The sequence below is a fragment of the Aulonocara sp. 'chitande type north' Nkhata Bay genome, linkage group LG20, assembly GCF_057382095.1.
Source record: "Aulonocara sp. 'chitande type north' Nkhata Bay isolate Kocher_YH1m ecotype deep benthic linkage group LG20, A_spYH_male_GT1.1, whole genome shotgun sequence".
NCBI lineage: Eukaryota > Metazoa > Chordata > Actinopteri > Cichliformes > Cichlidae > Aulonocara > Aulonocara sp. 'chitande type north' Nkhata Bay.
Genome location: NC_141363.1, coordinates 33798225 through 33810587, shown reverse-complemented (window position 1 = coordinate 33810587; position 12363 = coordinate 33798225). Strand labels below are relative to the sequence as shown.

General features: G+C 41.8%; 1 protein-coding gene across 1 annotated transcript; it reads right to left on the bottom strand.

Annotated features, from left to right (window-relative positions):
* Window positions 1–1575: 1575 nt before the first annotated feature.
* Window positions 1576–11647, bottom strand: ddx23 (DEAD (Asp-Glu-Ala-Asp) box polypeptide 23). The gene is made up of 17 exons (XM_086277893.1): window positions 11490–11647; window positions 10105–10262; window positions 9856–9975; window positions 9259–9352; window positions 9109–9174; window positions 8257–8395; window positions 8037–8170; window positions 6418–6530; window positions 6191–6334; window positions 5861–6086; window positions 5577–5722; window positions 5277–5454; window positions 3883–4125; window positions 3636–3787; window positions 3440–3548; window positions 2472–2646; window positions 1576–2359 (listed from the first exon to the last, which is right to left on the bottom strand). The coding sequence occupies exons 2-17, from the start codon at window positions 10260–10262 to the stop codon at window positions 2136–2138; spliced, it is 2421 nt and encodes an 806-aa protein (XP_086134019.1). The 5' UTR covers window positions 11490–11647; the 3' UTR covers window positions 1576–2135.
* Window positions 11648–12363: the final 716 nt, after the last annotated feature.

Sequence of the window (12363 nt, the reverse complement as noted above, 5' to 3'; positions counted from 1 at the left end):
AGGGGTTATAGCCTAACATTAGAATCTAAAATATGTGAAAACTTAAACTCATTACACCCTGTTCAAATAATGATTTGTGTCTTATTTGCTCATATTAATATCCTAGCTGACATATTTTGTACTTTCACTCCCATATGGACCCTGTTGAAAACAAGATGGCCTATCTCAAGGGGCTGTCCTTAATGAAGTAGAAATCACAACGTTACAAGTCCAGTGTGGTCTTAACGAGGGTAACACGGCTCAGCTTTTAGCAATGTCTGTGATTGCAGACCCAAGTCATCACTGCTGCATTGTTGCATTTTCCCGGATGCCAAATACCTCAGGGTTGTGATTACTTTCGTCTCCGGTGTAATAGTGTTGTGGCGTCGAGTTGGTGAAGTAATTGCATCTCTAAGGAGATCCACCACAAACATGATTCCTGCACGATCCAATCTGTAGCGTCTCAATAATTCCCTGTCATCCAGTGTTTGCAGGACATCTCTCCTGCCTCTTCTGTTGGCCATTTTGTGCAGCTGCTTAGGGGAACTCCTAAGCCACTAAAAGTCCTCTTCCCTGCTCTTAGCAGATCTCGCCTTAGGAGCCCTTTTAAGCGCTAGGAATCTTGAGGAATAGCTTTTATATTAACTGGGATTGTCGTGTCACTTTTAGGGGAAATTCTAAGAAAACGTCATGACTCTGAGAATTTTCTTAGAATTTGGCCGCTAGGAGCCACTTTTTGCACAAAGATTCTTTAGGGATACGGGCCCTGGTGTGTAACCAGGTACTTACCCTGGGTGGCATTTCCTGGCTTCTGGTAACACTGTGAGGAATCTTGGAGTCATTTTTTAATTTAAAGTCTTTGCCCTCAAATACAAGATCTTGAATAATCTATGAGGTATTTATCTTAAACACCTCATAGTGCCCCCAATAGAGCACCACACTCTCAGACTGCTGGCTTACTTGTGGTTCCAAGGATATTTAAAAGAAGAATGGGAGGCAGAGCCTTCAGCTTCCAGGCCCCTCTTCTGTAGAACAAGTCCCAGTTTGGACACCCTCTCTACTTTTAAGATTAGATTTAAAACTTTCCGTATTGATAAAGTTATAGTTGTTCATAGTTTCAAAAACAGAACTTTCTGCCTCTCTTTGTATTAGCAGAAATGATTGAACTTCAGTATTATGGTGTTATTATGACGTCCCACTACCACGTAATTGCCAGGTAATAGTTCGATATTCCTTCATTTTCAAATGTAAATTTTAAGAAATAGGGAGTTTTGCATTACTCTATCATTATTACTGCAATGTCCAAAAAGCCTGCCTCAACAGCTGGTGATTGGACTGCTAGGGCCTCTGCCCAACACACACTGCACCTGACCCCTATGGTGCCTCTTGAAGGTGGTGAGCCACATGGCATAGATAAACACATAAAGAGCTTTAAAGAGTTTTCCTATATAAAAGATATTGGGGTCAAAGAGTTTTTCTGGTTAAATAAAGGAATAAAAGGTTAAAGAATATAGGTGGGAAATGCCAAGAGGAAAACTAAAGGAGATATGAAGAGCTCTATAATTGGCATGTTGAAAGGAAACACTGCTCTTCTACTTGTGAAAACTCCACATTTCACGTGTAATTTAATGCAAAAAGAAAAAAACAACTCAGTTTGACAGTTAAGAAGCTCAAATTTGCTGTATTCACATCATACATTTAAAACAGCTGTTTCCATTTTAATCAAATGATGTATCTGAAGCAAAGAAAACTGGTGTCACTTCTGGTAAAGGTTTCTTACATAGAAAACTCAAATTATGACTAAAAACACAGCACTTACTGCTCATCTACACTCACATCCTGCCTGTAATTTGGTGCATTGGGTATTTATACAGTACAGATCAGATCAGATTGGGGTCCTGCATACTGCTCCTGGTTCTGGCTTACAGACGCAAAACAAAGTTATCTTAAAATCCACCCACACTGATGAGAACCAGTGTGCTGACGACTTCAGCACCAGTTACTGTGTTTCTGCACGCACAGATGGGACCAAAACACAAAGACAAGGTGGGAAAGAACAAAATGTGTGAGAGTAACCTAGAGAGCAGATCCTGAGAGGGAGAAAAATAAACAGTTGGTGGGGTTTTCCCCTCCCCCTTCAGTTGATAAAGGTCATTTTAGGCAAAAATGGTCTCCTCGCGTCTCTTCTTGGTCAGGATGGTTCCAGGTTTATGTTGAGCATCTGGATGGTTAGCCAGCTCTGGAGGGCAGGTGGAGACGGGACTCTCGAGGATGGCCTGCTTCAGGTCGTAAAACACCGCCGAGTCCTCTTTAGTGAGGAAAGTCATGGCTACACCACTCTTACCAGCACGACCCGTACGACCAATACGATGGATGTAGTCTGCAAGAGGAGAAAGTGCAACAACGATTCAGTGAATCATTTAGTGATTCCTATGGCAAAAATTTAATTTCAGTCAATAAACAAACACTGCACACCAGATGAGGCCTCTTACCTTCGATGTTCTTTGCCATGTCGTAGTTAATGACCATGGAGACGTCCTGGATATCGATACCTCGCCCAGCAACGTCTGTGGCCACCAGGATATCTTTGGCTCCCGCCTTGAGATTGGAAAGCGCAAACTCTCTCTGCTCCTGGCCTTTGCCACCGTGCAGCGTGCAAGCATTGTACTACAAAGAAGAAGAGAAGGAGGACCAGTGGAGGTTAATCTTTGCTCAAAATATTTAGTATTTTAGGAAATCAGAAACCAAAATGAATTAAAATTAAACCTCCATCTGAGATTTATTGGCTTTCTTTTGTATTTTGGATAAAACTTCTGACAACAAACGGCAAAACTCAGCATTATGTCAGGATGCAACACTAGCACTGAACCCCAAGTACAGCTGAGGCTAATACTGTGCATTAAAAAGCTGTTGTTGCCTTTTAATGTATCTGGCTTTCCGAATTTTCATAACTTCTTCTTTATACTAAAACTGTGGGTTTTTTGAGTGATTAATATAATTTTAGTGCAACAAGACAATTTGTTCTGCTAGTAGGAAAACAAAAACTTCTAGGAATATTTCTCTTGTGACCTTAAACGTATCCGAGAATAATTTTAAGGCAATCAATGAAATATTTGTTGATATTTTATAGAAAATGTCCCCAGAAATTTCTACAGGCTGGCACAAACATCAAATGTCATTTATCTGTTTATCCATTAATTGATTTGGTGTATTATGAGTGGCAATGCTTCAGGTCTTTATCTGTAGGAAAATATTTAAAATCCAAAATGCTGTCTTTCACATATTTCCAAAATCATCCAGTGAGCTGGACTGGAGTCTTTCTCGGGCCTATTCTGATCCCCGGGCCTTATATTTGACACCCCTGACATGATTGTTACTTTTTTTACTCCAAAGCATGAAGCTTCTACCAAATCTCGACCCCAAATTGAGATCCATTGTGGTTCAGGTTACAGTGACTTACCCCCATCTTCTCCAGTGACTTGGCCAGCACGTCGCAACCCTTCTTCTGGTTGACAAAGATGATAATCGGAGGCTCGAAGCCGTGCGACAAAACCTCCAGCAGCTTCTTCCTGCAAGGGCACATTATACAAAACATTTAGAATCTTGATGCAAGTGAAATTTTTGGTGTTTAAAATTAATGCTTGCATCCGTCTCACCTCTTCTCTCCCTCCGACATAAGCAGGACCTTCTGTTCGACTCTCTCGTGAGGCTTTCCAGCAGACCCGATGTACACCACAGCAGGACGTCTCAGGTAGCTCCTGGCCAGTCTCTCCACAGCGGGAGGCATGGTAGCTGTGAACATGACCGTCTGTACGGTGCAATCAGACACACAATCAGTGAAAACACTCAACAGATAATCATGTGGTACCTTCAGAAGATTCCAACTGCTAAAGAAAGACCTACTTGTCTGTATTTTTGTTTCCCGGATTCAAAGTTCATCGTCATTTTCTCAGGGTCCTCCGCCTCTTCGGTGTCTGGCTTCTGATTGGTCACCGGGATGTATTCCAGAATCTTTTGGACGTCGGGCTCGAAGCCCATGTCAATCATACGATCGGCCTCATCGAGGACCACGTAGGTGCAGCGGCTCAGTACCAGGTAGCGGTTCTCCAACACGTCAATCAGACGGCCGGGCGTGGCAATAACGATCTGTTAGACGATGTAAACAAATATGACGCTGGTGAACAGATGATTTTCAAGTAGAATCCTCACCTTATGGATAAAAAGCCAGGATGGACTTCCTGCCAAAAAACACAGTGTAAAGTCTGTGTGTATTTAAGCTGCTAAGCTACCAGCGTCTGAGAATGAGCCATGTGGACTGTTTGTACCACCATCTGTACCGCTTCCCTCTTTCTTTACTCACATAATATACACACTGACAGAAGCACTACACATCACAAACACACACAAAACATACAGACGGTTTTCAGAAAAAACATCAATAGATGCTCTATGCCATAGACATGAAACTGATGCAGCTTTACCATTCAAACAATGACAAATCCCATGATACTGATGCTCAAAATTAGTTATAGAAACAAAGTATGAAATAAACTTGGAAGCCTGGAAATTATAAGAGCAAGAAAAAGCATGTGTGTATTATATCCGTGTTCTCCCATTAAGCTCTTAATGTGGGAGACTGTAAATAAAGATTGGAAACATTCTACTATAAACAGAGTGAATCACATTAAATAAACTTGGCTGCAGGCTGACAGCAGCCAAGTCTGCAAGAAAGCTGCCAAATTTAAGAGCTAGTGGCAAACAAGACAAGCAGTTTGGATTCTTTATTCGGTAACGCTGCTTCTGTTTAACACAAGCAGTGGATTGGAGCTTTCATTCTCTTTTAAGCTTGTTGTTCAGGTGGTTTGATAAAAGACCTTTTTTGTTTTTCTGGGGGGGTTTACCTCTGAAGGTTCTGGTTAAGGTTACAGTGAGTGTTGCTGAAGAAACGTCTCTCACTTCACCTGGACTTCAATTTCCTGGTTGAAATATCACCTCTGTGTGTGTGTGTGTGTGTGTGTGTGTGTGTGTGTGTGTGTGTCAAGAGACTAGAGCCTACAGCTCCTCCATAAACTACACCTGTGATGAGATTGTTACTGCTCTGCAAATGCAACAGTAGTCCTGCACCATCTTCGCCTTTCTGCTGAGTTTATTTCAGTAGCCTCATGGGCTTCTTTTGATGTAAAAATACTGACAGCAAACAAAAACTACTAAAAACTACTTGTTAGTGAGGCTTCAGTTTGCTTCACAGGCAGAAACACTTTTTTTTTTTTTTCTAAAATTAGCCCTCTCCGTTTTACCTCACAACCCATCCTGAGTCGAAAGCCTTGGTCCTCTCTGGAGATTCCTCCGATCACAGCCACAGTTCGGATGCCGAGCGGTTTACCAAACTTTATGGTTTCTTCCTCGATCTGCTGCGCCAACTCACGAGTCGGAGCTAAGATCACAGCATAAGGACCCTGGTCTGAGTCTTCGATCCTGCATCCAGTCATACAGAGAGCAAAGGATCATAAGAGATAGTAGAGGCACAGTAAGACAGTCCAAATGCAGAGTTATTATTTCTGAAATTGCTGAAGATTATTGGATCTTAGACACGTTACCTGTCGATTTTTGGCAGGGTGGTGATCCAGACCAGCAGTGGAATCAAGAAAGCAGCAGTTTTACCGCTACCGGTCTCAGCCACACCAATAATGTCACGGTTCTGTAAACCAATGGGAATGGCCTGCCTCTGAATCGGCGTCGGATCCTGGACAGAAAAAAATTAATAAAAAATTCCTTAGTGGAGACTGAATTGAACACAGTGAAAAACAGTGAACAGCTACAAAATAATTTAAAAAAGAAAAATTACAAAACACAGAACCAGATAAGTTGAACCCTAGCTGACCTTATAGCCGCATTTGTCGATGACCTCCAGAATATGTGCAGGCAGCGGGTACTCCTTCCAGTTCCTGATGGGATTTGGGATTTTTCCTCCTTTGGTGGTGATGCTATAATCCTCTCTGAAGATTCGCCAGTCTCTGTCTGTCATCTCGTCCAGCTTCTTTTGAGACCAGTGTCTGTCATCCCAGCGCTGCTTGGCCTCCTTCTTACGCATCTTCTTCAGTCTTGTCCTGAAGCGAGGTAAAACAAAGATTAGATGTGGGGTGGGCGGAAGCTGAAGGTGAAACTATGGATACAGGATCATTTTCCATTATAGATACTCCACTGTACTCACTCTTCCTGCTCCTTCTCTTCCAGCGTGCGCCTTTTCTCCATCAGGTCACCATAGAAACGCGACTGCTCCCTTTTCTGCTGCTTTAAGTCGATGCCGGCGATGAAGCCTCGTCCGTACAGCTGCACCTGATGCTTCTCTTTGTAACTGCAAAGACCGATCACGAGAGTTTAGCGAGGGAACGCAAAGACCTAATCTGTGGATATATTTTGTGCTCACGATCCACTCACATCGGGTTGTAGTCGACCGAAGTGTCTTCAGAAGCATCCCATTCAAACACAAATTTCCTGTCGTTCAGGTGGCGAGTCCGTCGCCGTTTTTTGATCCCACCAAGATAACGCTCCTGTGAATAATTTGTGGACATCGGTTTAAATTCTGCTTTTCCAGTTTCCCTAGGAATTTTCAAGCCCCTCAAAATAATAAGTGGAAGTTTTGTTTGTTAGTCTACACCAGGGGTGCCCAATCCCGGTCCTCGAGAGCTACCGTCCTGCAGCTTTTAGATGCATCCCTACTCCAACACAGCTGAATCAAATGGTTTGATTACCTCTTCAGCATGCCATCGTGTTTGGCAAAGGCCTGATAACAAGCCATTCATTTGATTCAGCTGTGTTGGAGTAGGGATGCATCTAAAAGCTGCAGGACGGTAGCTCTCAAGGACCGGGATTGGTAGGGGTGGGTTTTTATAATCGATTCATCGATTAAAATCGATTCTGGCTTGGATAACGTAAAATCGATTCATTAAAATCCTGAATCGATTTTTTAATATAAATTTATTTTGTCCGAAATGCCAGAATCTCTGGTGACATCTCACAAAATTTCAAGAACCACCAAACAGTAAATGAGAGCAGGTACAGGGATTCTGCACATAGACTTAAACACACAGCGCGACCCGCGGATCAGAATCAGTTAGATGTCGCCTTTCTCACAGTCGGGGCTGAAAGCCGACAGCTCGCTGATCCGGGTCCGCGTTTTGTGTTCACGCCCTTTATGTGCTGATTCTAAAGCTGTTAGTTTGATCTCTCTCCAAACAATATTGACCGAATCAGCAGCAAAAGAAGATCCAAACGCTTCACATAAACATCGTCATGAATTCACTCTTTTAGTGTTTTGCTTCCATTGCGATGCGCAGCTCTCTCTCTCTCCCTCTCTCCCTCCCCCTCTCTCCCCCCCCTCCCCTCTCTCTCGAACAGTTTCGCTTTCTTCATTATTCGCTTGCTTGTTATGCACAAGTCTACTGTTGCTTACAGCGCTGTCGGCCGCTGTTTTTTTCCCTTTTACATTCTTCCGAAAAGAAAACCTCATTTCTGCTGTTCAATACTGAACAAATTGAAACTTTTTAAAATTATTCAAAATGCAAAATGCTTAGCCATGTCTCTAATAAAACCGCTGTAACGTCAGAGGTAATGTTGATTAATTAATGGTTTTCTTTCGTTTTTGATGTACTGCAGAATATTTTTATAAAATCCCAGGCCAGGAAAATCACCTACATGTTTTTCTGTGTTTTATCTTCAGCTACTTTGACACAAAGCCATCTGCTGTGATGCTCACACCTTGGATAAAGTCTTGAGAGTGTCAGCTTCCTTTTTATAGATACAAAAATATGTAAATGTCCTGATCTGAATTATATCTCTGACTGTCAAAATTTCCCAGATTTAAATCGAATCGAATCGAATTAAATCGAATCGTGGATCGAATCGATTCGGGACCTTGTGAATCGGAATTGAATCGATTCTAGAAATCAGTGACGATACCCAGCCCTAGGGATTGGGCACCCCTGGTCTACACACAAAGTTTCTGTCAGCCCAATCTGTACACAACTGTAATTTTAACTCTTTCTCATGCAATTAACCTTGATAGCCTGGAGTTCTTTGCCTTTATCTTTCTCCTCTCTGAGCTTCTGTCGCTCATCATCATCTTCATTGCCGTTGTTCTCTCGTTCCATTCGCTCCCTACGCTCCCGCCTCTCCCTTTCCTGAGGGTCCTCTGTAACAAAGAATCACGGTGGTTATCGACACGTTAATATCCTGTAATTAAATGCAAACTGTTTCAGGTTAGAGGCTGAAACACACCCAGCATTTTTCTCCCTATGTCCTGAAACGTCCTTCTCTTCTTTCTCTCCTCTTCAATCATCCTCCTTCTCTCTTCAGTCTCTTGCTCTCTGCGCTTCAAAGCTTCGGCTTCTCGCTCTGCTTTTGACAGGAACTTGGGCTGAAAAACACAAAGCAAAAGAAATAATATTAATTTAGAGAAAATATAATCTTAAATTGAAAAGTTAATCTCCCAGATGAAGAGCAATTCACAAAACATGAATGCAGAAAGAAAAAAAAAAAACTAGTTCAGGACTAGTTCACCCCGTGCAGGGCATACTTTTTGGTTCCCCACTCTGGAGTCCGGAAGGAGCTCAAGCAAGAGTGCTTGGTAGCTGGCCCTTAGCCCACAGGACTCAGTCGGGCACAGCATGAAGAGGAGACATTGGCATGCCAACACCTGCAGTGCCGTAGGGGTCGGATGCAATATGTGTTGGCCTGGATTTAAGTGGAACCAGTTTCCTAAAGAGGAGTTGACTGTGCTACAATCTGGAGTCGCCTTCAGTGACAGGAGGTGGGCAGGCATGGGTATAATGTTAGGGTTATTCATGGTGGACACAAGTGTTGCTTCCCAACATCTTTGGGTTGGGAAACTGGTTCTGACTGCTATTTAGGCTTACAACAGTTCAGAGTATCCAGCCTTACAGGAGTCACTGTGTAGTGTGCTGGACGCTTAGCCTGGGAACCATCTTGGTGTTCCCATGGATGAGCTGGAAGGAGGTGGGTGGGAATAGGGAGATCTGGCCATCTTTGCTTAAGACTTCTGCCCATGTGCCCTGGCCCCAGAAAAGCTTTAGAAAATGGACAAACTGACAGACGGATGGATGTTCTCACCTTTGCTTCAGCTTCCTCCTCTGCCTTCTTCTTGGCCAGAAGCTCCTCCAAAGACAGCGGCTGGACCTGAACAACAGCACATGTCAAACACCCAAAATAATAACCGAAGTGGCAGTTCAAATTTACACAAACACTAAACCAGACTTTTACCTTTTCCTTCTTCTTTTTTTCATCCTCCTCATCTTCTCCTTTTATATCCTTCTCTTTCTTTATCTTGGCATCCTTTGATCTTGGAGAAGCGCTTCTATAGATGACAAAAATGTAAATACGACAAAACAGAAATTTAGCTGAAGTGCTAACTGTAGCAAAATCCAAACGTCTGGATGTTTGGTAAGAGTTTAGTTAACAAGTGAGAAAGTGCAGCTGAGAACTGACTTCTGAGAAGAAAGGTGACTTAAAGGGAGAGGAGGTAAAACTGCTTCTTTCAGACATAGGATGAACTTCAGGTGGTTTGATAAAAGACCTTTTTATTTGGATTGAGGCTTATTTATGAGAAAAAACCCCTCACTGCTAACAGTTGGCCTTATCGGCATTTTCTAATATGAGGCAACAGTAATGTCAGTGCCAAAAATACTGTGCACTGAAAATATTGTCACTTAAATTGGGTTTAATTCCTTTGAATATCAAATTTTTGTTAATGTGAAAAATATTGGCGTGTTATTCAGGCAAACACGGATTATGAAATAATTATGACTAAAAATCTCCTTTGCCAGCTTTGACCGAAGAAGCTTAATCAGTGTCACATACCTGGATCTCCTGCTGCGATCTTTATCGCGCCGATGGCTGTCTCTGTCCTTACGGCTCCTGTCTCTGTCCTTATCTCTATCTCGGTCCTTGTCTCTGTCCTTGTCTTTCATGCGTCGATCTCTATCGTAATGACACAAAATCACACAGACACAAAAAAGCTTAAGGGAAAGATAACACAAGTACGCAGTAAGATTAATAGCTAGAAGTCAGTCTGGTGTTCCTGATGGGTTCTTTTTGTGCAGCGGTTACCTTTCGGGAGATTTAGAGCGGTTTCGTTCACGGGAACGATGGCGCTTGCGGGAAGGTGAGACTTTACGATCTCTGTCTCGCGAACGGCTGCGTTTCCTCTCTCGGTCTTTGGTCCCCGAAGAGTCTGCATCTTTCTTGTCTGTGGAGTCAGCTGCCATCTGCACAAAGACCAGACATTAAACTCTGCTTTCATTGCATTTACAAAAGTGAAAACTGTTATCACACCACAGTGGCAGGACATATATTAATATTACATTATATTTGCTTTATGTACAATGAGTACAGATCATGCGTTTGCCAGCTGTTACTGTTTATATATTGCTGTGTACGCATCTCCAAATCCAGTTTTTCTTTTCACCTCTAATTGAATTACGCTCGAGTTCAGTTGACTAAATTTGAGAAAAATTCCTAGCCTGGCCAACCTTGATTTCCCTGAAGAAATATTTCAGGGTGATGATACACTTCTTAAGAGACAAGCTGTCAAATTAAAGCTTTCTAGTGTTAGTTTGCTCATAAGACTATTTTTGCGATAAAGCTAGGGATATTTTCGAGCCTATTTAGAGTTTTCGGTGGAGTCATTTTCAAATGGCTTTATCTGGACAACTACTTAAGCAATGTCATTTCAATATTTTAGGCCAAATATCTGTTTCTATTACTTGAAGAAAGTGAGAGTCTCTGGTTCAGACAATATTGAAATTGTGAAACATATTTACATTATTCATGCCATATATCTTATCAATAGCAAAAGACGAAGTAAAAAGGGTAGCCTGATGATCAGAGTGATGATGTTTTGTTTTGTTTCTGATCATGCAAGGAAGGGTGTTGCAACCTTTGTCCGTTTGTATATTTAGCTTAATCCTTTGGTCTAATTTTTCTGTCTGTAATTTTGATAATTTTTTAATGGCTGACAATTTTGAACTCAATCAAATTGTGAAATACGAAAAGAGAAAGCACATGAAAACAATAGCAATACAGAAATAACATATGTTTTGTGGATGCATAAGTTTCTTATGCCCTAAAAACGGGTATCAGGATGTGCCCCAAAAAGTGAAGACAGCTGTTATTCCTCAACACTCTCCGATAGAAAACGCGATTAAACTCTTAGAGCAACAAATAACGACACATTTTTTTGTGCGGACAGAAATTACAAACCAATAACGAAAATGACTAACTTGTTAAACGAGAAGAGAAACTGAATTACCTTCCTATCCTCTGCAAAATAAATGCAGCAAGCTAGCTAGCCTCTTACGTTAGCTAGCAAAAAGGCTAACTATCTCCAGGAAAGCTGCTCAAAAGAGCTCCGGTTAAACCAAATTAAAATCAGCTAATCGCAGGTAGGACAGCGCAGTCAGAGTCTATGATACTTAAAAATATTTAGAGCTTACCTCAATCACTTGTCAACAAAACAGTTACGGTTTATCTACGCTTCAAGAAGACGCCATGTCGCTCGCAACGCGAACTGGAGCACGCCAGGAATTGTGGGGGCTGTAGTACTGGCTGTTACGAAACAGTGGAAACTAGCGGCTAAAAGGCAACGTTTGAAACTACATTTCCCTCCCAAAAAAGTAAGCTTACGCCAGGGCCCTCAATGTTTAGCATACAGACGCCTAAATGCCTGAACAAAATTACTTTCTCTATTATGTTGTATTTTTGTCATTTTGGGCACGAGGTGGCGATAGGGTTACGAGTTACCACGATAGATAGAAACTACAGGTCTGCAAAAAAATGTTTTTTTCAACTGCATGGGATATTTTCGGTAAATTTTATGTTTTTTAGGGTGCTGAATCCAAAACTGTTCTCCATTTCCCTCCATTCATCAGCTGACCCTTCTCACCCTGGACACAGTCTGGGCAGGAGGCTCCGGTCCATTCGTACCAGAACCTCTCGCCATAAGAACAGTTTCTTCCCCTCTACTGTTGGACTCATGAACAATAACCATATGACTGTTCGCACGACTAACACATGACCTTACACTGTGTTCACAGCATCATTCCAATTTTGCACTGATCACCACCTGCATTCATGTATATATCTATCTACTTAGCACTTTTAATTTTAATTTTTATGTTTATTTAAGCGTTGTCTGACAGTATGTTTTTGCACTAAGTACCGCAGCAATTTCCTAATGTTGTAAACCTGCTCAACATTTGGCAATAAAACCCTTTCTGATTCTGATTCTGATCAAGTACTTTTTTTGCAAAACATGTGGAGTTTACATTTTTTTTAAAAATCAATATTTTTTTTGCAATTAACTATGCA

Coding starts and splice junctions, on each gene's coding strand:
- ddx23 (XM_086277893.1), bottom strand. CDS start 10,262: ATGGCAGCTGACTCCACAGACAAGAAAGATGCAGACTCTTCGGGGACC. Junction 9,175..9,258: donor AAAAAAAGAAGAAGGAAAAG/GTAAAAGTCTGG, acceptor GCTGTTGTTCAG/GTCCAGCCGCTGTCTTTGGA. Junction 5,455..5,576: donor ACCCTGCCAAAAATCGACAG/GTAACGTGTCTA, acceptor GACTGGATGCAG/GATCGAAGACTCAGACCAGG.